Source organism: Gopherus flavomarginatus, chromosome 6 (assembly GCF_025201925.1).
Source record: "Gopherus flavomarginatus isolate rGopFla2 chromosome 6, rGopFla2.mat.asm, whole genome shotgun sequence".
In the NCBI taxonomy this organism is placed as follows: domain Eukaryota; kingdom Metazoa; phylum Chordata; order Testudines; family Testudinidae; genus Gopherus; species Gopherus flavomarginatus.
Window position 1 is genome coordinate 47,545,962 of NC_066622.1, and position 27,190 is coordinate 47,573,151.

The window sequence follows — 27,190 nt, forward strand, 5'->3', positions numbered from 1 at the left end:
TGTGTTGTAGACTAAACTACCTAGAAGAGACCCCTGGAGATTGAACTCATGTTTTGATGTATGAACATTTGGAAGATTCAGAACATCAACCTAACAGATGACCAGGATGAGTAACTCTTCCCTTATGAATAGAAACTTGGGCAGACAATCCAAATCATCAGACCCTGGTGGTAGAACTATCTGTACAGACAAAGTACGCTGGCTCCCAGTTTCAGGAGTAGGCGCAGTCTGGACTTTGGCTGTTCCAGGATATCCTCTCATTTAAACAGACAAGGGAGTTTGTTGTTTACTCACCATGTTGATTTTCCCTTCATTCATCATGATCCGGACACACAGCAAAAAGGCAAACATGAGCTTGTGCTTCTCAAAGAGACTGCGGCACACATTGCTGTAGAGACTGAAGGTGAGGTAATTGTTTATGTTCACTATCCGCTTCTTCAGGGTGTCTGAAAAGAACCAGGCACAGAACAGCAAATGCCGAGAGTGGAGGAGAAAGGACCCACACTTGGTACTGACACGGCCCTTTGCCAGCCGGGCTCTGGGTATGTTTCAGTGTACAAGTTTACACGTGTAAACTATGCAGGGAGCTCACATCCCTCTTAGCCCCTTCCTGCTGTCCATCTCACTTCCTTCAGATCTGGCTCAGGAAAGTTTGCTCCTTCACAAGGAACAGTGGGGTATCCAAACCTGAGGGCACTGACTCAGGCAAACACTAAGAAGAACCTCCAGATGTGGCCCATTATAAATACACTTACGATATTACTGTTAATTGCAGGTGCATAGAATATTGCTGTGGTATGTTAATGAACCATGCCCCCTGTTTACATCTTGGCACATGCATCTGGCCTGGATATCTGTGCTGTTCCTTGGATGTCAGCAAAGTGGCAGTGGTTGAGGGAGATGAATTTACCCTTGCATCAGTTTCAAGGTTACTCTGTACTGCCAGTATTTTAAATGCCCTGATCCATGAAATTCAGTATTTCTAATTAACAGCAGCAGTCTGACCAGAAATTAAACATCTTTGCATGGGACTGCCCTGGTGTCCCAGAGGCAGGGAAAAATGCTGTCAGAGAATGGATCAGAGCTCCTCTGAGCTTTGTCTCGCTCCTCAGAAAGTCATGCTGATGACTTCTTGTTGATGGACATTGGAATGAGAGAACTGGGAGATGCTTAGGCTCTGAGAGGCACTTGAAGGGCTTAATAAAGTTTACTGCAAGGAAAAAGAAATCCCCGAATGAAGGAGTGGAGACACTCACTGGTAAGGACAAGCTCTTTACCCTGTTTTGAACCAGGTAATAATTTGGCGCTTCAGAAGAGAACCATTGGAGGAGAAAGATGCTCCCAGCCAGAGAAAATTCTCTCATGCTGGCAATGCCAAGCTGGCTGATGTAGGATGCCTCCATGTTTCATCTTGAATTACAGCTCTGTGTGTGTCTCAAAAAAGAAGGAACTTTCAAGCTTGAAGGCAATGAGGCCACATTCAAGCAGCTGTGGCAGTAAACAATTATAGCTAGACTTAGATCCAGCATAAGCACGTTTAGTGGAGTTGCAGCAACTCCACTAAACCTGCCTATGCCAGATCTAAATCTCACACTTGCACTAAGGCTGAATTTGCCCCCAGGTGTTGAGCAAAGTCGTGCAATGATCACGTTTTCACAGCAAGCACCCTAACCCTTCAGAGGTACCTGCTCTCTCGGAGTTTGAGATTCCGGACAAGAAGATGTTAAGGAACCACTCAAGCGAATACTGATACATGGGGTCAACGTTGGACAGGTCAGAAACGCAGAAGTAAAGGATCTGAGAGCGGACAGCTACAGGCACATACTCTAGACGAGTGATGTCAATGTCTTTTTCTGTCTGTTCAGCTATTTTCACTTTGGCCTGTGGGAATATTCAGAGGCATCACAGCTGCACATTTCATGTTTCTGTAAAGGATTAAACTGACCAGGGCTGGGTGTCTGTGCCTGTGAATCAGTCACTTACCTGGATTTCCCCTGCTTTTAGCTTGGATGCCTCCAGCACTTTGATGAGCTCCAAGTCATCGACAGGATTTCCCTCAGAGGAGCTTAGCCGGTAGAGGATCTGATCCTCTATCTCCTTCAGCTCTTGTCTCATCTTGGCATTGCTAATGATCAGCTGGTTCTTGGCCTCTTCTAAGTCTGGTCGCTCCTCAGCTACCACTTGTCCCAGCAACTGGTCTTCCAAGCCACTGTAACAAAACCCTTGGATGTTATCGCTGGGATGTTGGAGCATACCCCCAAGTTTCACCTTACTTAAAAACTGCTTGCTTACACAATCAGACAAAAATACAAAAGTGTCACAGCACACTATTACTGAAAAATTGCTACCTTCTCCTTTTTACCATATAATTATAAAATAATTTCAGTGTATAGTACATAGAGCAGTACAAACAAGTCATTGTATGAAATTTTAGTTTGTACTGACTTTGCTAGTGCTTTTTATGTAGCCTGTTGTAAAACTAGGCCAATATCTAGATGATCTGATGTACCCTCTGGAAGACCTCTGCGTACTCGTGGTTGAGAATCACTGATCTAAATGTCACATCTCCTCTGGAGTCACATGGTGCAACTATCTATGGTACGTACATGGACCCCCATCACTATAATCCTTGAGTATCTCACAGAACCCCAGCGTGGCAGAGAAAGGCTATTATCTTCATGAATCACGGAGGAACTAAGGGCTTGTCTCTATTTTGCACAGTGATCGATCCACCAGGGGTTGATTTAGTAGGTCTAGTGAAGACCCGCTAAATTGATCACCAATCACTCTCCCATCAACTCCGGTACGCCGCTGGAATGAGAAGCATAAGGTGAATCGATAGGAGAGTTTATCCCATCAACCCAGCATGGTGTAGACACTGCAGGGCGTTGATCTAAGGTACGTCAACTCCAGCTATGTTATTCACAGAGCTGGAGTTGCGTAACTTAGGTTGACTTAGCCTTGTAGCATAGACCTGCCCTAAGTCACTTGCCCAAGGTCAGGAAGTCTGTGGCAGGGCAGAAATTGAACCCAGATCTCCAGAATTCCAGGCTCATACCCTAAGCACAGGACCATCCTTACTTACTCCATGCTGAGTTTGATTTCAAGAGCTCAGGAGCAGGAAAGTGGCCAATATTGGCAACTGTTCAGTGGCTACTGGTACAAAGGGTGACCGGTTACCTGGGCGAGAGGGTGAAGTTAATCAGCGTGAGCTTGGTGGAAATCTCTGGTGTATAGTGGGGATTGGGCAGATTGGTGGTGATGTACATCTTGAAGTCCTCATGGTATGGAATAACCGTATCTCCCAGCTTCAGTACCATGCTGCCTTGCTGTTTATAAATCTATAAAGAGAAGGACATGGACAACACAAGTTGGAACGTCTACATTTAAAAAACATAGATGTGCTGAGAGCCTGTCATAAGAGGCTAGATAAAGATTTTCAAAGCCATTTAGGAGATTTAGAGGCACAATTTCCATTAATTTGTACTGAGCATCTAAATTCTTTGCATCCAAAATCTCAACCTTACTAGACACATCTTCACTAAGGGAGGACAAAGCCGTTCTTCATGCCAGTGCTGGAGAGCCCACTCCACCCCACCCCAGCTCCAGGCCAGCCAGCCTTCCTGCTCATCTCGTCAGACAAACAGCAGGGAAGAACCTGTTTCAGCAAGACGGGCTCTAGAGCCGGATCCAGTTCCTCCCCTACGTTCTCCAGCAGGAACGGCTTCCCGAAGCGAATGGAGTTCTCCAAGCTGCGCAGAAAGTCCCGGTCGCTCAGCTTAGCCACCTCCAAACCGTTCTCCTTCTCCTGAAGGGCAAGATGGTGAGAGGGGAGTCTAGAGTGTAGGCGTGGGCAAAGCAGGGGAGCCAAACTGCTTATGTACTTTAGGGCATGTCTACCCTTACGGCAGAGGAATCGATCCACCGGGGGTTAATTTATCATGTCTGGTGAAGACACGATAAATCGACCACCAAGTGCTATCCCCTCAACTCTCCACCAGAGCGAGAAGTGTAGGCGGAGTAGACGGGGGAGCAGCAACAGTCGACCTACCGCAATGAAGACACTATGATAAGTAGCTCTAAGTACTTTGACTTCAGCTACGCTATTTTCGTAGCTCAAGTTGAATAACTTAGACCGACTTAGCTCGCCCCCCAGTGTAGACCAGGCCTAAACAAATAACTGTGCTACTGCAACATTAAGATTGCAAATACCAAAAAAAAAAAAAAAAAAAAAAAAAAAAAAGTAGTAGTAAGTACAAAGGCTTTGTCTGTGTTACCTATCAGGACCTTGTAGCAAATGCCACTAAGTGCAATGTGGCCAAGGTAATATGGGTATGTTTTGCATTTCCTGACTTCCTACTTTCATAGCTGCAACTTTAGTGGAATCCCTCACCCTTCAGTGCTTAAGGGCGCAAAGATCTGACTAGCCTGCAAGGCAGGAGTAGCCAGGTGGGAATACAGAAGTCGCCAGGGAATAGAGGAGCAGCAGCAGCAGTAAGGAAAGTTGCTAAATTTCCCCCCAACACACTCCACCCCTGCACTAGAGGGCTAATGCTGCTTTAAAGCACCAGTGTCTCTCTCTGGAAACACTCCACATGTACAGCAGTCTGGAGGCAGATAATATAGAACAAACTGCGTCTCGGCAGCCGAACATAAGACATGGTGAGTGCTTTGGTTCTAGTAATAATACCTAGCTCTTATACACTTTTCATCAGTAGATCTTAAAGCACTTTACACAAGAGGCAGTATCATTATCTCCACTTTACAGATGGGGGAAACTGAGGCACAGAGCGGTTAAAGTGAGTTGCCGAAAGACACCCAAGAGGCCAGGTCTCCTGCATCCCAGTCCAGTACATTAGTCACTAGGCCACACTGCCTCTCAAAGCTTGCAAAGAAGACTTCCTCTCTCCTCCCTGAGCTATCCTGCCACAGTTATGGTCAGGAATTGGTCTCAGGCTGAGCTCTCTTGGTATAAAACAACAGGAGTGCTCAGTGAGGGCCCTGGACTCTTCTCCCACCTTAGTGAAAGTAGCCTGAATCTGTGGACCTTTAAGGCAAACTGCAAAGCTCATCTATTCTGCCTGACTCTGGGGTGGGTGAGGCTTTGCAGTGGTGGATTTTTTCCTTGTCCCTTCACTACAAAAATCCTACCCCCAAGGGATTTAAGGCCTCTCTATACACAACTCCAAACAGAGTTTATTTCAGGGGTCGGCAACCTACGGCATGTGTGCCAAAAGTGGCACGTGAGCCAATTTTTCATGGCACACAGGGCGGGCTGAACTCCTCAGCCCGCTGCCGCTCTGGGGTTCCTGCCGCTGGCCCCTTACCAGCTGGGGTCCCGCCTGGTCCCACTCAGCATCTGCTGCTGGTCTGGGGGAAGAAACCCCAAGCTGGTGGCAGGCTGAGACCCCAGCTGGCAAAGGGGCCAGCAGCCGAAACCCCAGAGTGGGGGCGGGCTGAGTAGCTCAGCCCGCCACCGCTCTGGGGTTTCCACCACCGGCGCCTGCCAGCCGGGGTCCTGCCACCAGTCCCACTCAGCGTCAGCTGCTGGCCTGGGGGAAGGAACCCCAGGCTGGCAGCGGGCTGAGACCCCAGCTGGCAAGGAGCTGGTGGTGGAAACCCCAGAGCAGTGGCGGGCTGAGCTGCTCAGCCTGCTGCTACTCTGGGGTTCCCGCTGCTGGTCCCTTGCCAGCCAGGTCCCCCCCACCGCAGCCCCACTCAGTACCCACTGCTGTCCTGGGGGAAGGAACCCCAGGCTGGCAGCAGGCTGAGACCCCAGCTGGCAGGAGCCCATAGTGGAAACCCCAGAGCGGTGGCGGTCAGCCCGCCACCACTCTGGGGTTCTGGCTGCTGGCCCCTTGCCAGTCCGGGTCCCCGCAGCCCCACTCACCTTGCTTCCAGTTGGAGTTCCAGCGCAGGCCCCCTGCCAGACAGGGTCCAGGCTTCTGGCCCGGCTCAGCCCTACCAGATGCCAGCTCCACTCACCTCAGCTGTCAATCTGGGGTTCCAGCCGCTGACCTCCTGCCAGTCAGTTATCAACTGATCACTCAGAAGCCTGCGTGCAGCTTAAAGTATCTAAATAGGTGCCACCAGACACTGGAAAACTCAGCAAGGAAAAGCAAGGGCAAGGATCACACTAAACTAATAAGATCTGCATTTTAATTTAATTTTAAATAAAGCTTCTGAAACATTTTGAAAATCTTGTTTACTTTACATATAACAGTAGTTTGGTTATATATTATAGACTTATAGAGAGACCTTCTAAAAAACATTCAAATGTATTACCGGCACGTGAAGCCTTAAATTAGAGTGAATAAATGAAGACTCGGCACAGCACTTCTGAAAGATTGCCGACCCCTGGTCTATTGTAAAAGGAAGGAAAGGAAGAGAGAGGAAGGGAAAAAAAATAGAAGGAACCATTGGGAATCTTCTGACCCTGAGGCTGGAACAATGGAAGGATCCCAGCAAACTTGGCTACCCACTTGTCAAGAGTGGCAGAAGCCCTTACCAAGTTCTTGATCCATTTGTTGGCTTGTCCCTGGGGGTCTATGAAGTGAGTCCAGCGCTGTGAAAACTGTGTTATTACTCCATTCTCCACAGACAGGGTGTCATTAGGCAAGCCAGCAATCTGATCACAGCCGAAAAAGCACATCAGATGGTTTAACAGCAACTGTGTCTTACAACATAGGCATTCTTTTCTGCCACAGTTCAGTGTTTGATAAATTGCAGAGCTATCCCTCTCGCAGCACATTAACGTCTGATACACACATCTGAGTAACTCACATGGATCTTATACACACTGGACTCAGAACCTAGCCAACTACAACCACACTTAAACACCATTGCAGCTAGCAAGGTTCTAACAATGCTTCTCTGTAATCAGTAATTCTTCTCTTGAGAAATGTGCTAGCCAAACCATTTTTTAGGCTAGATCCCCAAGCATGGTTCTAAAACATCCTTCTCACCAAAAAGCCCTCTCCTCACTATCAGGGAAGCTGCGTTAAGAGTCTTGCTAGCACCAGCAGTGTTTAAACAGGATCTGGTCTTGCTTTAGTGGAGGGAACCATGCCATGACATAGAGCTATGCTACAGACGTGCAGAGACCAGGGCCAGGTCCTCCACCACAATAAAGTTCCTTTACACTGCTCAAAACAGTTCTAAAGTCACCATAACCAGCCTCTTGAAGATTCCCATTGTGAAGGGGGATCTTTGGGTAATGTAGAGCATGAGGTGGGGAGTCAAGGAGAAGGGACATGGCCTATCCATCCCTATGTCACTATCCTGCCAGCGAGAACAGCTTCTTGATGGCATGGGCATTTAGTGTAGAATGGCCCTCCTGCTGCTCCAATATGTGCCAGGAGCTAGCCTGGCAGCTGGCTGATGCCAAGATTAAATGTGGCTTAAAGTCACTTTTGCACTGGCCTTGCTGAGAGCAGCTCAGGATTTGCATCCAGGGCTTTAGCCTTGTTCCATAATATGTGGTTACAGGGCTTGGTCTCCTCCACAGAGAGTCAAAGCTGTTTGAACGTGGCCAGGGCTCTACAATGTTATAACACAGGGAAATCTGTAGCATAGGTGGGAATTCATATAGTTCTAGACAGGCAACCCATTACACAGTGCAGCTAATTCACAGGCCAAGACTGGGATGATTCTTCCTTTTATTATACTAGGTCTGCCTGGGGAGAGGAACCTCTTCCAGATATTTGCTATCTGTACAAGCAGTCAGACAGTATGGTGTTAGCTACTGCTGTGCTGTTCTTATCAGTGCCCTACATAACTGGCCTTTGGCTGCTCCTGCTGGATCACTTGCTGGGATGCTCCTGTCCTTTTAGTAGCTGTACAGGTTGCTCCTTTCTGGGATCTCTCCCTTGGTCACGTGTGCCAGGAAACTGGCTGCCCCTGCTATCCAAATTCTTTGCGTTGTCCCTGGCATTTTCCTTTGGTTTTCATTGCACAGAATGGATTAGCATCATGCAACACATCAGTTTGCATTAATGCTCTTATCCACCACATACCTGCCATGATCTGATTTTCACTGGGTCTCCCAGAGTGCTTATCAAGTTTGGCTCCCTGGTGTGCGGGACGTCGTGTTCCTCCAGTTTCTTTAACCAGTCCTCACATAGTGCTGTGCGGTATTGGCCCTGCCAAGAGAAGCAACGCTCCATCAGTCAGACACTAGTGTGAACTATGCATTGGCGTGATTTGCTTTTAAAATCAACTTTCCGACTGCTGTTCATGTTCAAATCCCGCTCCATGGCTCAGCCTAACCTCTTTAACAGACCAAGGGGAAACCTGAGATCCATTTGCCTGGTTGCTGCATGCGTGCTCCATGGCACAGCCTCTATAGGGTTTAGACTTCGTGGTGACATCCTTCAAATTGCCTCAGAAATCTTCCCTCTTTAAGGGCCAAACATAGAGACTATGCTTTTGGGAACCCCACAGGCAGTCCGATTACTAGCTGAATTGGATAACTGAAGTGAGCCTGACAGTTCTTGGGCACCAGACCAAGTTCTGTGCTGTAACACTAGCACAATCTTTTCAACTTCAATGCAATTGTCTTGGCATCACTGAGAGCTGAATTTGTCCCAGTGATCTGTTTTTCCCTTCAGCTTTTGGAAGCTGATCTACCAACAAAGAAGAGAGGCTGAATTCTAGACCCTGGGATCAAGAGAGGTGGAAAGCTGTACTCAGCTCCTTCCAAGAAAGAGCTCCTGTTATCTGCTTACTGTGAAAGGGCCCAGGTATGCCACGAAGCCAGCTGAAACCAGCACATCTCCTGCGATATTGTTGATCATATAATCCAGGTTCTGGACCGTGTCCTGCCAGCGCACCTTCTCATCTGCCAGGCCATTAATTAACTGGAATAACCACACACACCAGATCACCAGCCAGCTTTCTCATAGCACAACCCCATTCCTATGGCCCACATCCCTACGAGGGGTGCCCTAGCTGTGCCACAGCTCCAATGACTCTTTTAAACTAGGATCAGCCACAATGGCCCCCCAGGCGCTGCATATCGCCAGGGCTTAGTGACGTTCTCGTCATGCCCCTGGCCTATCTCAGGCACACCCTCCACACTGGGGCTGGGACAGGAGGTGTTGGAAGGCAGCTTTGTCACCCAGGGATTCTCCCATGCCAGAGCAACAGGCAGCTGAGTGTTTAAACCAGCTTCCTAACCCCTTTGAGTGGTCACAGTTGGGGCCAGGATCTGGCCCAGTGGGTCTATCCTGTTACTGGCATGAGCTGTGTGGCAGAAAATGCCATTAGAAGCAGCCTGTAGAGATGAGACCTTTATTGTTAGCCCCATGAGCCCGCAAGCAGCAAGTCTCATTACTAGTGAGGAATATGCCAAAAGCATGTTTGCCATGGAATTGATGTCGGAATTTGGCTCTGTCCTTCACCTTGTCAGCCCGGCCCAGCCTCTGCTCACACAGCTCACACTTCATCTCCAGTTCCTCCTTCTTGGCGATGCAGCTCCTATACTTGGCCTGCAGGGTCGCAATGCCATCCTCCACTTCTCTCAGGCGGTCCTTGGCTTCATCAAGGATCTTCTGAGTGACCTGCAGGTCCTCTTCTGCCTCCCGCAAGGCTTGCTGTGAAAAGAGAAGATGCATTGGAACTCCAGAGCAGACTTCTAACCACAAGGTAGAGGGCTTAGAGCTGGACTATATTCATGAGAAACTACCTAGGCTGTTCATGCTATGCAGTCAGAATTCAGCAGCCCCACCCCTGAATGCTACTGCTTTCCCACTATCCCATCTCCAAGGTACCGTGGGCCTTGGCTTATCCAACCCATAGCTTAATTCATCACTGCCTTGGCCAAGCCACGTGGGCTAATAGGGTGTTTAACATTAAGAACCTACTTTAGTGTTTAGGCACCCAAATAAACAGCCTGAGGTTCAAAGATGCTGAGCATTCCCAGGTGTCTCTGAAACCACTGGGGGACATAGCTGGGGGCCCAGTATCTTTCAGGGTCAGGTCTATCAAGATTAACCACTAGCTGCTAGGAACCTGATTTGCTGTTAGTAACAGCAGCCACAGACATGAGTTAAGCACTGTTACTTACTGTTATCCCATCCCCCAAATCCTGACTCTGCAGAGAAAACAGACTATACACAATGTTGACAAATAGACGTTTGGGGAGCTCTAACCAGGAAACACAGCACCAAAGACCTCTCTAAGTGCAATCAGGTGCTTGAAAATGATAATGTTCCACAGGAACTAACATAATAATAATACAACGGTTCAAAACACTACACAAATATCAACGAATCACTCCTCAAATCCCCTAGAGACAGGTGAGTATTATCGCCCCTTGATATATAGGGAAACTGAAGCAGATACGTGGTGACTTGCCCAAGCTCACAAAAGAATTGCTCTCTGAGCCAGGATTAGAATGAAAGTTTAACCTCCTACACCACAATTGTCTCTAAACCACAAACTTACATTTTACCTTCTGTACAAAAAATCCAATGACAAATACAGCAGCTAAAATTTCCCCCACATCACACAAGGGCCTTGTGCCCTTCCCCCCTTCCAGAAGTGCATGTGCTCAGGAGGGGAAGGTAGGCCCTCTGTGGGCACAGAGCAATGTCTGCCTCGCCACCAAACACTTAATCATAAAATGCAATAGTCAAAACCCACATCAACTCTTTACCCCTGAAAAAAGCCACCAGCTGGTTCTTACAGCTAGAGGGAGACATGGGCCAGCTCCTCAGCTGCTGTAAATCAGAGCTATGCAGAGCTACACCAGCTGAGGATCCAGCTCAGATGCTCTTGGATCATTACTTGACAACTTCCAAAGGGGTAGAACTTTGGATGGAGTGTGGGGGAGGGCAAAGTTTCTGGAGTAACCTTGCAAACTCTCTAGCTGGCCTAGGCATGTAATTATTTTGGCAAGCAAATGAGAGATCGCTGGTGTTCTTCGCTGCCATCACAGGAGGATGGAGCAGTAGCTTTGTGCCGCGATGCAATGATTTTATCACTTTTTTTCAATTCCCATCCAACTACCTGCTCAGTCTCCAGATGGCTGCCGCAGCCCATAAGCCAAGTAGTAAAGCAGGATTCCGGGGCTAGCTCCTCAGTGGGTGTAAATCAGCACTGCTCTGACTTCAGTGGAGCCATGTTGATTGACTTTCAGCTGAGGAGCTGGCTTGGGTTGCATTCCCCTTCCTCCCTGCCCCCCACCCCCAGTAGAGAGCATTAAGTTAAAATACAAGTGGGATATGGGGAGCTTCTCTAAATACAGTTTGCACTGGTCAAAGTATTAGTTTTGGGGATGTTCGGGATAAGGGATTTTGCTGGGATTGCTGTATTCCTCCAGAGGGCCTGTTCTTGGCTGACATTTCATACCTGGTTCCTCGTGCTTGGGCTCAGACTCTCTGTTCTGTTCATTTTTAAGTACTCTCTGGTCTCTCCCATGTGGCTGGCAGTTTTCACGACCTCCCATCAGGAATGGCTGTAAGTCCCATTTACTTAAATGGAAAAGCCACACCCCTGAGCAATGCAGATTTACTGATCTAAATGCTGGTGTAGATAGTGCTATGTGGATCAGAGGGCTTCTCCTGTCAACACAGCTACCGCCGCTCAGGGAGGTGGAGTACCTCCACCTATCAGCATAAGTAGCATCTTCACTACACTCTACAGCAGCACAGCAGCAGGGGTGCCGTGCTGTAAATGTAGGCAAGCCCTTATTCCAGGCTCACCAGGTGCCATGTACCCCAGTGCGTCACACACAAGCACTGCTCTTACCCGCTTTGGTTCCACTCCTTTGGCCACAAAGTGGTATTTGTGCATGGCGCGCACCCACTGGCAGATGGAGGTGCAGGCTTTGGACACTTTGGCTATGGCTGCTGGTTGAAACTCCTCGTTGTCAATATACGGCTGGATGGCTTTAATTACTGTATCTGCAATGTTGTCCTGGAAGGAATGATGGGGTGGGGATGAGAGATGGTGAGCAAAGGGCTGAGAGCATTAAGGGACCAGTGGGAGATCTCGCAGTGAGAGAGTGAAGGGCTTAGAGTGCTATGAGCATGGCAGTGTGAAATCCCATGCTGCTGTTGTATGGAACAGTGTGCGTGCTGCCCCTCTTTCCATGCTGGTGCCCTTCCCTCACTTATTATTGAGACGAAGGTGAATCAGTCTCTGTTTATTCATTCCCTCTGGTAGTCTTTGGGGCTGCCGAAAAATAATCTTGTGGTTAAGCAGGTTTTTGTAGAACAGGAAAATCTGCCTAAAATAATTGTGTTTCTCTTTATCTTTGTGTTATCTTAGTCCTGGTCACAAGCCCTGTAAGTGAATGTCTTTCCTTGCTATGTCGGGTACTAAATGCAGGCCAGTTCAAACAGGGCTGCAAGCATCTCCCATATCCTCAGACATAGTCCTCTTCAGCCTCTGACTCCCCTATTCCTGTCAGACCACAACAAGTGCTACAGTTATCGTCTCACCAGAAGGAACACATGGACTCCTATTATGTCACTGAGGCTGACTGAACCAGCTAACCAGAGACCTGGGGGTAATGAGCAGATAATCGTCCTCCTGCTAGGCCCCAAGAAAGCTATGGAATCTCTGCTCCACTTGCTATGTAGTGAGAGATCTAAGGCTGCTTGTGAGCCTGGACTTCCCAAGCACTGCAGCCACTGAGCTCTGGACTAGACAGTTATGCTTCTGTGTTGCTGACACTTAAAGAGTTTTACAAAATAAACTGTTGCAGCACAGAGGCATGATGGCTACTTGTTCATCTCTGTATCTATTGGATGTCTGGGAAGTGGGCGGGCAAAGCCCGCCCACTGCTAAAGGATCCTCTCCCAGCCTAAGGGGAGGAACCACAGGGCCACAGAACCCACTGAGTTTGGGGGACAACTAATAAAAGAACAGGGACAGGAGTGAGGTCAAAGGGTCAGAAGGAGGGAACCTGACGGGGACACCGAGCAGAGAACCCCGGATAGCGCCCACTGCTCCTCGAAGGCGTCAAGGGAGCCAGTGGACGCCGCCCAGAGGAACTCCGCCCGGATGCGTGATCGGACCATGGAGCGGAAGCAAGCCCCACAGTCACCGGAGTCTCCATCGGCCAACCTCCCCTCCCTGGTCACGTGGATGGCCTTTTTTGCCAGGGCGAGGAGGAGATTGACCAGGAGGTCCCGGGACTTCGTGGGGCCACGGATAGGGAGTGCGTACAGAAGGAGGTGAGGGGAAAAGTGCAACCAGAAACGTAAGAGGATGGCAATGAGGAGCCGGTGTAGGGGCTGCAACCTGGCGCACTCTAAGTAAACGTGCGCCAGGGTCTCCCTCACGCCGCAGAAGGGGCAGGTGTCCGGGACAGGGGTAAACCGCGCCAAGTACACGCCCGTTGTTCATCTCTGTAGCGGGGTGGTCACTCGCTCCTGCCCTGCAGGGCTTAAAACAGCCCTGGGAGATGGCTGTGGTAGGGTAAAAGCTGGGCTGAGTGGGGAAGCAGCCACAGCCAGGCCTCGCCCCAATCAGGCACAGCTGTCCATATAAAAGACTGTGAGCCAGGAGCACAAGTAGTCCCTCTCTAGTGGTAGAGAGGGGATGACCCAGCTGTCTGGGAACTGAAAGGTACTGGAGTAGAGCAGTGCTGGGGAATAGGGCAAGGGAGCCGGGGAACTCCAGCCTGGAAAATCCCCATGCTGCAGGCCTTGCCTAAGGCCAAATAGGTACTGGAGTTGCAGGGGTGCAGCCCAGGGGTAGGTGGAGGCAGCAGGTTTAAACCCCCCTTACTGATGATGAGTGGTTTATAGACTGCAGTCTGCCCCAGTGTGCTGGGGCTAGATGAGGACTAGCAGTGAACACTGAGGCAGGGTGGGGATTCCACTGGGAGGGGAGCCCAGAGAGTGGGGGTACTGCCAGGAGGCAGCACCCAAGCTAAAGGGGCACTGGGGTCTGGGAGGGACACAGGGGCCAGCGACAAGCGGGACATTGGACTGCAGAGGGTGCCCCAAAGGCTGGATGAGCTAATTCCTTGGATGACATGCAGGAGGCACTGCATGGTGAGTGCTGCATCGCTATAATCTCCTTGTGCAAGACTAGGGAACCACCTTTTAGAACTGCAGTTGTGTGTGCTCCAACACTGCTCCTGAGCAAGGCAAGGAGAGAATCAGAAGGGGGAAATTTATTGTGTCTTTAATAATTTCTTATATCAGAGGGTAGCCGTGTTAGTCTGGATCTGTAAAAGCAGCAAAGAATCCTGTGGCACCTTATAGACTAACAGACGTTTTGGAGCATGAGCTTTCGTGGGTGAATACCCACTTCCTCAGATGCATGTAATGGAAATATCCAGGGGCAGGTATATATATGTGTGCTAGCAAGCAAGCTAGAGATAACGAGGTCAGTTCAATCAGGGAGGATGAGGCCCTGTTCTAGCAGTTGAGGTGTGAAAACCAAGAGAGGAGAAACTGGTTCTGTAATTGGCAAGCCATTCACAGTCTTTGTTCAATCCTGAGCTGATGGTGTCAAATTTGCAGATGAACTGAAGCTCAGCAGTTTCTCTTTGAAGTCTGGTCCTGAAGTTTTTTTGCTGCAGGATGGCCACCTTAAGGTCTGCTATAGTGTGGCCAGGGAGGTTGAAGTGCTCTCCTACAGGTTTTTGTATATTGCCATTCCTAATGTCTGATTTGTGTCCATTTATCCTTTTCCGTAGAGACTGTCCAGTTTGGCCGATGTACATAGCAGAGGGGCATTGCTGGCATATGATGGCGTATATTACATTGGTGGATGTGCAGGTGAATGAACCAGTGATGGTGTGGCTGATCTGGTTAGGTCCTGTGATGGTGTCGCTGGTGTAGATATGTGGGCAGAGTTGGCATCGAGGTTTGTTGCATGGATTGGTTCCTGAGCTAGAGTTATTATGGTGTGGTGTGCAGTTACTGGTGAGAATATGTTTCAGGTTGGCAGGTTGTCTGTGGGCAAGGATTGGCCTGCCACCCAAGGCCTGTGAAAGTGTGGGATCATTATCCAGGATGGGTTGTAGATCCTTGATGATGCGTTGGAGGGGTTTTAGCTGAGGGCTGTATGTGATGGCCAGTGGAGTCCTGTTGGTTTCTCTCTTGGGTTTGTCTTGCAGTAGGAGGCTTCTGGGTACACGTCTGGCTCTGTTGATCTGTTTCCTTATTTCCTCGTGCGGGTATTGTAGTTTTGAGAATGCTTGGTGGAGATTTTGTAGGTGTTGGTCTCTGTCTGAGGGGTTAGAGCAGATGCGGTTGTACCTCAGTGCTTGGCTGTAGACAATGGATCGTGTGATGTGCCCGGGATGGAAGCTGGAGGCATGAAGGTAGGCATAGCGGTCGGTGGGTTTTCGATATAGGGTGGTGTTAATGTGACCATCACTTATTTGCACCGTGGTGTCAAGAAAGTGGACCTCCCGTGTAGATTGGTCCAGGCTGAGGTTGATGGTGGGGAGGAAGCTGTTGAAATCATGGTGGAATTTTTCCAGAGTCTCCTTCCCATGGGTCCAGATGATGAAGATGTCATCAATGTAGCGTAGATAGAGAAGGGGTGTGAGTGGACGAGAGCTGAGGAAGCGTTGTTCCAGGTCGGCCATGAAGATATTGGCATATTGTGGGGCCATGCGGGTGCCCATAGCAGTGCCACTGATCTGGAGATATATATTGTCATCAAATTTGAAATAGTTGTGTGTAAGTATAAAGGCACAGAGCTCAGCAGCCAGTTGTGCTGTGGCATCATCAGGGACAGTGTTCCTGACAGCTTGTATTCCATCTGTGTGTGGGATGTTTGTGTAGAGAGCCTCTACATCCATGGTGGCTAGGATGGTGTTTTCTGGGAGGTCACCAATGCATTGTAGTTTCCTCAGGAAATCAGTGGTGTCACGGAGATAGCTGGGAGTGCTGGTGGCATAGGGTCTGAGTAGAGAGTCCATATATCCAGATAGTCCTTCAGTGAGAGTGCCAATGCCCGAGATGATGGGGCGTCCAGGATTACTACCCAAGATCCACAAACCCGGAACACTGTCCCCGATGATGCCACAGCACAACTGGCTGCTGAGCTCTGTGCCTTTATACTTACACACAACTATTTCAAATTTGATGACAATATATATCTCCAGATCAGTGGCACTGCTATGGGCACCCGCATGGCCCCACAATATGCCAATATCTTCATGGCCGACCTGGAACAACGCTTCCTCAGCTCTCGTCCACTCACACCCCTTCTCTATCTACGCTACATTGATGACATCTTCATCATCTGGACCCATGGGAAGGAGACTCTGGAAAAATTCCACCATGATTTCAACAGCTTCCACCCCACCATCAACCTCAGCCTGGACCAATCTACACGGGAGGTCCACTTTCTTGACACCACGGTGCAAATAAGTGATGGTCACATTAACACCACCCTATATCGAAAACCCACCGACCGCTATGCCTACCTTCATGCCTCCAGCTTCCATCCCGGGCACATCACACGATCCATTGTCTACAGCCAAGCACTGAGGTACAACCGCATCTGCTCTAACCCCTCAGACAGAGACCAACACCTACAAAATCTCCACCAAGCATTCTCAAAACTACAATACCCGCACGAGGAAATAAGGAAACAGATCAACAGAGCCAGACGTGTACCCAGAAGCCTCCTACTGCAAGACAAACCCAAGAGAGAAACCAACAGGACTCCACTGGCCATCACATACAGCCCTCAGCTAAAACCCCTCCAACGCATCATCAAGGATCTACAACCCATCCTGGATAATGATCCCACACTTTCACAGGCCTTGGGTGGCAGGCCAATCCTTGCCCACAGACAACCTGCCAACCTGAAACATATTCTCACCAGTAACTGCACACCACACCATAATAACTCTAGCTCAGGAACCAATCCATGCAACAAACCTCGATGCCAACTCTGCCCACATATCTACACCAGCGACACCATCACAGGACCTAACCAGATCAGCCACACCATCACTGGTTCATTCACCTGCACATCCACCAATGTAATATACGCCATCATATGCCAGCAATGCCCCTCTGCTATGTACATCGGCCAAACTGGACAGTCTCTACGGAAAAGGATAAATGGACACAAATCAGACATTAGGAATGGCAATATACAAAAACCTGTAGGAGAGCACTTCAACCTCCCTGGCCACACTATAGCAGACCTTAAGGTGGCCATCCTGCAGCAAAAAAAACTTCAGGACCAGACTTCAAAGAGAAACTGCTGAGCTTCAGTTCATCTGCAAATTTGACACCATCAGCTCAGGATTGAACAAAGACTGTGAATGGCTTGCCAATTACAGAACCAGTTTCTCCTCTCTTGGTTTTCACACCTCAACTGCTAGAACAGGGCCTCATCCTCCCTGATTGAACTGACCTCGTTATCTCTAGCTTGCTTGCTAGCACACATATATATACCTGCCCCTGGATATTTCCATTACATGCATCTGAGGAAGTGGGTATTCACCCACGAAAGCTCATGCTCCAAAACGTCTGTTAGTCTATAAGGTGCCACAGGATTCTTTGCTGCTTTTAATAATTTCTTGTTGCCCAAGGTGATCAAACAACAAAACCATGCAAGAACTACTGATTATCTAGCAAAAGTGAATCCCCACCCTAGGCCATGTACCCTAGCTTTCCCTTCACACTCCTTAAATTTACTGCCCTTACTGGCTTCTAGGTTGAAAGTTGGCTCCAATTATCCGTTTCTGGCATAATACCATCAGCTCATTACCTGTAGGCCTAGCACATCCCCTCTCATTTTTGGGCACTCAAGGGTGGACAGATCCCTGAGTTCCAATTGCATGACCATCCCTCTGCCTTCTGCCATTACTTACCTTATCAAATTTAAACAGGCTTTCCAGGAATTTCCCTGGGTCCTGAAGAAGGCCCTTGCCCGGTTCCCAGTAGTCATCCACCTTAGAGCCTGGCTTGTCTCCAGCCACTTTCTTGGGCTTGATTCCTTTCATAATACAGACAGCTTCAATCACCATCTTCACCCCAAGGGGAGGTCTCTGCATAGCTCGCACCTAGAAAAAATAAGTGTCCCTGTAAGTTGGGGTCTGGGTCAACACAGCCCTTAACCTGATTTTCTGCACTGCATATTGGCAACTATTGCATGCCAAAAAAGATGGTGCTGACGTCACATAAGGGCTAAGCAATTAAGCACTAGGAGCTTTAAGTCTGTCTCCTTGTGTGTAGGCCTAAAAAGGTGGTCTCTGTTTATATGGTCCCTGTGTTTGCAGAAGGATCCTCTTCGCAGGGGTGGTGAGGGTCCCTTCACCGCACCAATGTAGAGATGTAACTCCTTCCCTTAGCACTAGGGAACACCAGTTTGCCCAGCCCAGCTATTGACACAGGGAAGGGACTGAATCCTGTATTATTGTCATATACTATCCAAAGTGGAATTTCTTACCACAATCTTCCATACAGTGCACGTAGAGGGGTGGAGAAACTTGCACAAGGCCACAGAGCCGGTCAGTACCACAGCCAGGGAAATATCAAGTTCTCTGTTCAGATTGCCAGACACTACTTCCCCCATGATGGTGAACTCTACAATGTCCCTTTAAATCTGGGTTTGCTGATTCCCAGCAGTGTAAGAGTTGATTGTCTCTATTTGGCAGAATTCTCTGTATCATTGCCATAGCCATTCCCCCAACTCAGGATCTCTCACCCATGTGCTGACTTGTGTTTAACATACAAGCAGATTTTATGCCATGCATACTGGTCATTTGTACACTCTGTAAAATAGCGATGGGGGGCACCTGATATCACTAGCTAGTGATCTCAGTGGTGTGTGGGGTGGGATATAACGTAACTACTGCCTATCCCTAATCAGAACCTTAGCATGCATGTTATGATTTCCTACTCCTAGGTAATTATCCCTCCTTTTTATTCAGGTTACACAGTCTGCCTTACAGGCTTTGGGGTTTCTGCTTTGTCATTCTTTCAGTGCTAAGGCCATGAGCAAAATTATTACTGAATACAGTGATTGGTAAAGCATCTCACCTGAGCCAGCAGGTGTGGCTTCTGATCACGGAGAGGGAGTTGGGGGCTCTCATGGCTACAGGTGAAATCAGCATGATTGATGAGGAAATACACATTTAAGTGAGGCCCTCAAGTGCTGGTAGATTTGAGTAGGAACCATAGTGCTGGTGAGTATTACCAGGAGCCTGTCCTTGATCCTTTGGGATGGGTATCTCTCCACTTTCCTTAGGGCTGTAAATGCTACTGCACAGTAGCTACATGATCTGCCTTCATTAGAAAACCCCTGGATCCCCCACAGACCTGGTGTGTTCAGATGGGTTCAGCCAATAGGCCTGAGACAGTGGGCAGTGAGGGTGGGTTCACTGCTTGACTCCCTGGGTTTTCCTATTGATCTCTTGCTGCCCTGGGGGTTGGTTTGCTGGAAGGTGTGCCCTGAACTTAGGGCTTTGTCTTCAGAGCTGGAGAAGAGACTGATTGGTGTCCTCCCCAGAGCTGGAGCCAGAGAGTGCTGCACAGGGTAGATCTGGTGGCTGCTGAGCAGAGCTGTGGGAGTGTTGTGCCTCCATGGCAGGGACAACAGAAATATGCCATAGTTTGTTGTTGTTGTTTTTCAGCATTAACTACTCTTGCCATGTTCACCCGGAGACGCTCCAGGGGCTTCTTATTGGACACGGTCAACAGAGGGGCGGAGTTCGTGGAGACCCTGAAGACTGTCTACCCCATGGCTGATGCCCTTCACGAGAAGGACTTTGACTGGCTCTTTGACTGTCCCGAGACAGAGCAGTTCCTTGAGTGGTTCTGTAACACCGTGGGGGAGGAGAATGTACTGAGTCCTGGGGAAGTGGAAGCCTATCAGACCCTGCTCAGTTCAGGGAAGCCTATTCTGGAAGGTGAAGCCCTACAGCAGGTGCTGCAAACCTGCCGCCAATGCCCGCAGCTGAAGGGGGCCATGTCAGAGGATGAGGCTTTGCCCCTAGAGGCACTGGAGCGAGAGGCACAGGCATTGCATAGCCATAGTGCCTGTCAGCTGCGACGGCGCAACAAGCTCCAGATCCGTGCAGCTAGCTTGAAACAGGAGCTATGCCACTTGGCAGACAAGGAAAGGAAGGTGGGCCGGGTGCTGAGGAAGGCCCAGCTGGACTTAGAGATGGAGAACTCTCAAACCAACAGTGTTCTGAGCCAGGTCTGCAAGGCAGCAAACCAGCTGGCGGAGTGGTACAGGGAAGCTGGGAATGGGAGGCTTCTGGTGCTGATGTCTGAGTCAGATCTGGGCCACTACATGGAGCTGGAGGAGCTGGCCACAAGGGCTTTAGTGGCATTCATCCAGAAAGCACTGCCAGGCTCCACTCAGGCTCCAGATGCTGAGGGGGCAGGCTTACAGAGAGTGAAGAGACAGAGAAGCTCCCAAGCGAAGCCGGATACTCAGGCCCCAGCAGGGTTAGCTCAGACTGTGCTGCCAGAAAACATGGGGTGTGTCAATGAGTGTGAGGTGGATCCCAAAGTGAGTGTAGAGACCCAGGAGGAGCTGGTCAGGGAGACAGTGGCAGGGCTCCCCCAGAAAGCTTTGCCAGAAGAGGACAACCGCTCCAAAGCAGAGGCTGCGGGTGTGGAAGCCCTATATGGTCATGAGAGCTGCCAGGAAATGGTGAAGGGACTAGCAGAAGCTGCCCACATAATTCTATTGGAGAGCACGGGGGGTCCTGAAGTCAAGCTCTTGGAGAGCCTAGGCAGCTACCAGGAGGAGCTGGAACGCATGACACTGGCTTACATCTGCAGCCAGAAAGAGCTAATCACCACCTCAGCAGAAGTTGATGGTATCTGGGCTGGATTGCAGTGGGCAGAAAGGGCCCTGAAGAGCAGCAAAGAGAACAAGGTAGGGGTCTTCTCCTCTCTCCCTGCTCCTGTCCTCCACCCTTCCAGTAACAGTGGCACATGGGCCATGGGAAAGCCTCTGATTTAGGTGTGGGTAGGAGCCAGTACATATTACAAGGGGAGAAAAAGCTCCAGGCAGGTCTGCTTCTGCAGAGTTCAGGAAGACCTCTCATATCTGTGAGTGCATGTCTCTTGGTTGTGCTCTGCTTTGCAGATGGTGGAGGATGAGCTCAGCCTTCGCATAGCCACCTTCCAGGAGCAGCTGTGCGCCCTCCAAAGTGACATAGACCAGACCCAAACCCAACACCTTGTGCCCCTTCTTCAGGCCACTGCTCACCTCCTTCACTTGCCTGTCCTGCATGCAGAGCTCGATAGGGAAGCAGTTCACCTTGGGTATACCACCTTGAAGCAGGAAGAGGTTGCTGGGCAGCTGATGGCCCAGCATAGCCGACTGGAGCTGCTGGGGCTGCAACTGAAGCTGGAGAAGAAGGAGCAGCAGCAAGTGGGGACCTGTCTGGAAAAGATGGTAGCTGCCCTGCAGGAAGCCAGTGCCAATCTACAAGGGCGGCTCGCCTGCTTTGAGGATTCCAGCCTGTACACCAAGATCTGTCCACGCACTGTGATAGATCCCAGTGATGTCACCACCATACGGTAAAAATGGCTTTGCCTTGGAGCTGGGGAGGAGGCGTGATGCCCATCAGTGGGGGAGTAAGTCAAAAATTATTAGAGACCTGGAGATGCTGCCATACGAAGAAATCTTTAGAAAAGAGATGGAGAAGAGGGGGGTATGATGGATCCAAAATAATGAATAGTCTAGAAAAGGCAAATCTATTGCTTCCTTTCCCCCTCTCATAATACAAGGGGAAGTGCCAGAAACTGGGTAGATAAGCTGCTTGTTTGATTTACCAGTCTTACAAAATGAAACCTCCGCGAGGTTTGCACCAAAAATAGTCTCTAGCACCAATGATCCAGACATTTCAGCCAGCTAGATACAGAGCTGGGAGCATGGACCTTCCACACCCATTTCACTCTCTATGCATCAACAAGGGCAAATGTTCAGCCATGCTCCAGCCAATGGGTACTACAGCTATTTGGAACCCCTATGCTGACACAGAAACGTCCTCTGTGGGCAGATAACCTGGTACTGCATAGTTGAAGTATATGAAGCACCTGGTGCGGACTACTGTTAGTGACAAGACAATGGAGTGGATTGACCATGGGCTCCCAGAGATGTGGGGATGCTAGCTCCATCCAGTCCCTAAGGGAATCATTGCTCCCTAGCTTTGGCTGCTGCCCTCACTCTGTGTTGTCTTTTCCCCTCTCTCAGGCTCTGGGAGATGCTGGAGAAGCAGGGCCAGGAGAAGCAACTCTTCCGCACCTACGAGACGCTGGCTAGCCGTGGCTCGCGCCTGCGACAGGAGCAGAGGATGCTGGAGGTGCAGCTTGCCGTGTCCCCAGCCCAGCTCCACATGCTGGAGTCTGATGATGAGATGCTCTATAAGATGATGTACAGTGACTCCAATCAACTACTGCTGAATGCCCAGGTGTGCAAGGACCTCCAACCCCTGGGGTGGTGTCATCACTTGCTTTTCTTCTCCACATGGTGTCTCTAGAGGCCTTCTAAAATCATGTGACCTTGCCAGCCAATCAGCAGCCATGGGTCATGTTGCAGAGGCATCTGTATTTTACTTGCAACATCCCCTTTGGATTATAGGGGATCCTGATAGGCTGGTGTGGAGCTGCTTTGTCCTAAAGCTCCATGATTCATTAATGTAATGACAGGAGGATTTTCCTTTCCTACACTTCCACCACACGGTTGTTTCGATTTTTCCCCTTTCCCTGCAGGAGCTGGCTGAGCCTATGGAGCAACTCTGTGCTACACAGGCCAAACTCTATCAGATGCTGATGGACCTCCTGAGTGACCTCAAGGCCAAACGGAAATCCCTGCAGACCCACTTCCAGCGGACGGAGCGCAATCTCTATGTGCACTTCTTCCGTGATGCCAACCAGCTGAGGGAGGTGGTGCAGCAGCTGGAGAAACAGGCCTTAGCCTTCTCCTAGGGCTCAGCAAGGGAACAACTTCACCCAGCACCCAAGGGGGCAGATTGAGCAGATTTTTGCTGCCTGTTCTGGAAGTGTTTGCCCCAAAGGGGGGAGAATCGCAGAGATCCTTGCTATGCTGATAAGTTGCACATTACTTTGTCCTGTCCTCCTCCTCACAGGAAAAAGATCAAATCCCCCCATGAGGCTAGTACCTGGGGTTGACACTGGAGTGGAAACCTTCCCCTACCATGTATAAAATCTGTCACACTGAGGGTGGGTGGGTTTCTAATGGTGCACAGGCCACCGTGAAGAGAAGTTAACACTCTTCCATGATTCACAGTGGGAAACCTCACTGAACTCTGCATTATGCCCTCAGTGGCTGACGGGTAGGAGGGGGAGTGAACTGTGTGGGCAGACCAGGGGAAGGGTGAGTGCCTGGAATTCTCCACTCCTCACCCAGTGCGGTGGGCTGGAGCTGGCTGGAAGGATGGTGTGAGTCGTGCAGCAGTGGACAGGTAAAAAATAAAGACATGTTTCATGGTATTTTCCCTAATGCTATTGATTCATAATCATGGGGCAGGGGCATGTGTGCATCTGTCTCTGTCCTTCCTGGTTTCACCTGTCTCATCTTCCCCGCTGCTCCAAACTCAACCCTGTGAAGGAAAGGGGGAGCAGTGGTTTCAAGGTGAGCTTATTTCCCTTTGTTTCCCAAGGCCATCTGCTAAAGACCTCCTTCCTGTACTGCTCCAGAGCTGAAATGTGTGGCTTAGCTCAGACCTTTTTTGACGGTGGACTTGCTTGGCACTGCTCACTTACTGAAATCAGGAACAGGCCTCCTTTCTCCATGGTTAACTCTAAAGCAAAGACACTTATTGCATTCCATTAAACCACACTAATTCTGTTCACTCCCTTTTTTAAAAAGATATTTAGTGTCCAGCCTCTCAAGCCTGCATCTACACTGCATCTACTTCAGCTATTTAATAGAATCTATGAAACACTGTGACACTTCAGATTTAAATAGCTGAAGTCATGAAATTTATGACTTTTAAAATCCTACCACAGTGAAGTTGACCAAAATGGACTGTAAATTTGGTAGGGCCCTACCCATTGTTATTCCCCTGGCCCATCTTGTCTAATGATATGGATTCACGTTAGTAAACATTACTGTGAAGCCGCTTGGCATCTCAGTATGGTAAGGCTCTACAAAAATGTAATTTAAAGTTTTTTAAAGGACCAGGAATCCTGAATGCTAGAACCCAGTCCTGGCTTCAGGAAGGAGACTGCAGATTCTCCTGCTAGTGTCCTTTACAGCTATGATGCAGCCTTGCTCCATAATACAATGCCTGGGGCACTCAGTGACACAACGATTCAGAGAGGGCTGCACAAGAAAGACATACTCACAAAAAGCATTAATCCCTCCACCTTCTATTACCTCTGTGACATCATTTTTGTTAAGATTTCTTAGGCTGGCTAGAGCAGCATCCAGTGCAGGGAGAGCTTCGGCTAGGTCCTTCTGGGCATCGTCTGCAATGGCCTGGGCTGTCTGAGCTTTCACTTTGGCTTTCATCTCTTCGGCCTGCACAGCATTTCGAGTCTCCTCTGCCACGGCCGTGTCCACCTGCAGTGCCAGACACAGACTCAGAACAAAGGCACCATTTTCCAAAGGCCTGAACCGATGCACCTGCGCTGCTTGGCTCAGGGCCTTGTTTTCATTGACAACATCCAGTGTTTCCCACTACGATGTGTGTGTGTCTGTCATTGATGCCTGATGAAATCTGCACAGGGTACAAGATGCATTGTCCTACTCAAGCATCACAGACTCATACTGGGATCTGAACGTCAGCATGGGAGTCTATTCTAGTTTGTGCATTGCTGCTAGCAGTACAGATTTTTCAGCTGACATTTATGTCACTGCTCTGTTGATGGATGAGCCGGAAGAGACTCTTGCTCCCTCTCCCATAGTTGCTGCATTCACTCTGAAGGCATAAACTGCAGTAAATGTTTATTTTTGGCAGCGCAGTGAGCAGACATGAATTGGGACACACCTAAGTGACAGTTCTGAGTAACAAGGTGCTTCTTTTTTAAGTCACTTTTCTGACCGTACCTAGGCTTTTTAACAGCTTCAGTCTTGCATGGTTTAAAAAAACACTTGGGAAGTCCAAGAGGGGAAATGCAATGGAAACAGGGTTTTTCTTATGAGTGGATCAATTAAAGGAAGAGGTGTGGAGAAAATAAATAGATTGAAAATGTCTGTCTCACAGGGCCACTATAGATCTAGGCTTGTTTGCAAACTTGAGCAGCTTATTAGAAGTGATCAGGCTGATTTACCATATCTTGCTGGGTATAGCCTTAGGCAAAATGGGACACAGCCACGTGAGGAGCACCTGTCTCTCTCAAAGAAAGGGACAGCCACAATTACAAAGCTCAGCATCAATGCAGCCCTCCAGCAGAGGACAACTGTGAATTTCAAGGTTTCTAACTGTAAAGTGCCTAGCTCAGCATGGTATTGGTTACACATGGTCAAGGGAAAAAACACTTTATATGCTCTGTACCAAGCACTTGGGAATGCACTGATAGAATGCTCAAATGGCTGACTGTGCCCGACAATACACATTCAATTAATAAAGGATGTTTTTAAAAGGAACAAAAAGAATCCTGCTAATGGTATTGGATCATTACTAGATGGAAATGAGAGAATTATCAGTAATAATGCAGAAAAGGCAGAAGTGTTCAATCAATATTTCTATCTGTATTTGGGGAAAAACAGATGATGCAGTCTCATCATATGGCAATAACACTCTTTCCATTCTACTAGATGCTCTGGAGGATATTAAACAGAACTTACTAAAGATAAACATTTTTAAATCAGTAGGTCCAGATAACTTGTATCCAAGAATTTTAAAAGAGCTGACTGAGGAGCTCACTGGACCATTAATGGTGATTTTCAGTAAGTCTTGGCGCACTGGGGGATTTCCAGAAGACTAGAAGAAAGTTAATATTGTGCCAATTTTTAAAAAGCATAAACAGGATGACCTGGGTAGTTATATGCCTGTGAGCCTGACATTGATCCCAGGCAAAATAATGAAGTGGCTGATACAGGAATCGATTAACAAAGAACTAAAGGAGGCTAATATAATTAATGCAAATTAACAGGGGTTTATGGAAAATAGATCCTGCCAAATTAACTTTATCTTTTTTGGATGAGATTAGAAGTTTTGCTGAGAAGAGTAACAGTATTGATGTAATATACTTAGACTTCTGTAAGGTGTTTGACTTGGTACTGCATGACATTTTGATTAAAAAACCAGAATGATAGAAAATTAATACAGCACACATTAAATGGATTAAAAACTGGCTAACTGATAGGTCTCAAAATGTAAGTGTAAATGGGGAACAGGCATTGACAGGTCTGTTTCTAATGGAGTCCCACAGGGATCAATTCTTGGCCTTATGTTGTTTAACTTCTTTATCAATGACCTGGAAGAAAATAGTAATATCATAGTGATAAAGTTTGCAGATGACACAAAAATTGGGAAAGTATTAATAGTGAAGAGGACAGGTCACTGATCCAGAGATATCTAGATTACTTGGGTACAAATAAACAATATGCATTTTAATACAGCTAAATGTAAATGTAGGAACAAAGACAGTAGGCCATATTTACAGGATGGGAGATTCTATTGTGGGAAGCAGTGACTCTGAAAAAGATTTGGGGGTTGTGGTGGATAATCAGCTGAACATGAGCTCCCTTTATGATGCTGTGGTCAAAAGAGTTAATGCGATTCTGGGATGCATAAATAGGGGAATCTCGAGTACGAGTAGAGAGGTTATTTTACCTCTGTATTGTATCAGTTCTGGTGCCCACAATTCAAGAAGGCTGCTGATAAATTAGATAGGGTTCAGAGAAGAGCCACAAGAATGATTAAAGGATTAGAAAACTTGCTTTATAGTGATAGACTCCAGGAGCTCAATCTATTTATCTTAACAAAGAGAATGTTAAGGGGTGACTTGATCACAGTCTGTAAGTACATACATGGAGAACAAATATTTAAAAATGGGCTTTTCCATCTAGCAGAGAAAGGTCTAATGTGATCCAATGGCTGGAAGTTGAAGCTAGACAAACTCAGACTGGAAATAATATGTACATTTTTAATGGTGAGAGTAATTAATCACTGAAACAATTTACCAAAGGTGGTGGGAATTTTGAAATGAAGACGGGATGTTTTTCTAAAAGCTCTGCCCTAAGGATTATTGTGGGTAAGTTCTCAGGCCTGTGCTATATAGAAGTTCAGACTACATGATCACAATAGTCCCTT

General features: G+C 48.3%; 1 protein-coding gene across 4 annotated transcripts in view; it reads right to left on the reverse strand.

The window, feature by feature from the left end:
* DNAH1 (dynein axonemal heavy chain 1) overlaps window positions 1-27,190 on the reverse strand; it is a 140,762-nt gene that overhangs the window by 20,070 nt on the left and 93,502 nt on the right. For 3 of the 4 annotated variants that reach the window (XM_050958623.1, XM_050958621.1, XM_050958624.1), the window contains 12 exons: window positions 24,307-24,492; window positions 17,810-18,001; window positions 11,752-11,919; window positions 9,402-9,593; window positions 8,727-8,858; window positions 8,016-8,141; window positions 6,509-6,628; window positions 3,659-3,808; window positions 3,181-3,341; window positions 1,984-2,209; window positions 1,686-1,881; window positions 295-446 (listed from right to left, as the gene is read on the reverse strand). In XM_050958623.1, coding sequence (XP_050814580.1) covers window positions 295-446; window positions 1,686-1,881; window positions 1,984-2,209; window positions 3,181-3,341; window positions 3,659-3,808; window positions 6,509-6,628; window positions 8,016-8,141; window positions 8,727-8,858; window positions 9,402-9,593; window positions 11,752-11,919; window positions 17,810-18,001; window positions 24,307-24,492 — 2,001 coding nt within the window. The remainder of the gene's footprint in view (window positions 1-294; window positions 447-1,685; window positions 1,882-1,983; window positions 2,210-3,180; window positions 3,342-3,658; window positions 3,809-6,508; window positions 6,629-8,015; window positions 8,142-8,726; window positions 8,859-9,401; window positions 9,594-11,751; window positions 11,920-17,809; window positions 18,002-24,306; window positions 24,493-27,190) is intronic. The other variant, XM_050958622.1, reaches the window with a different exon arrangement.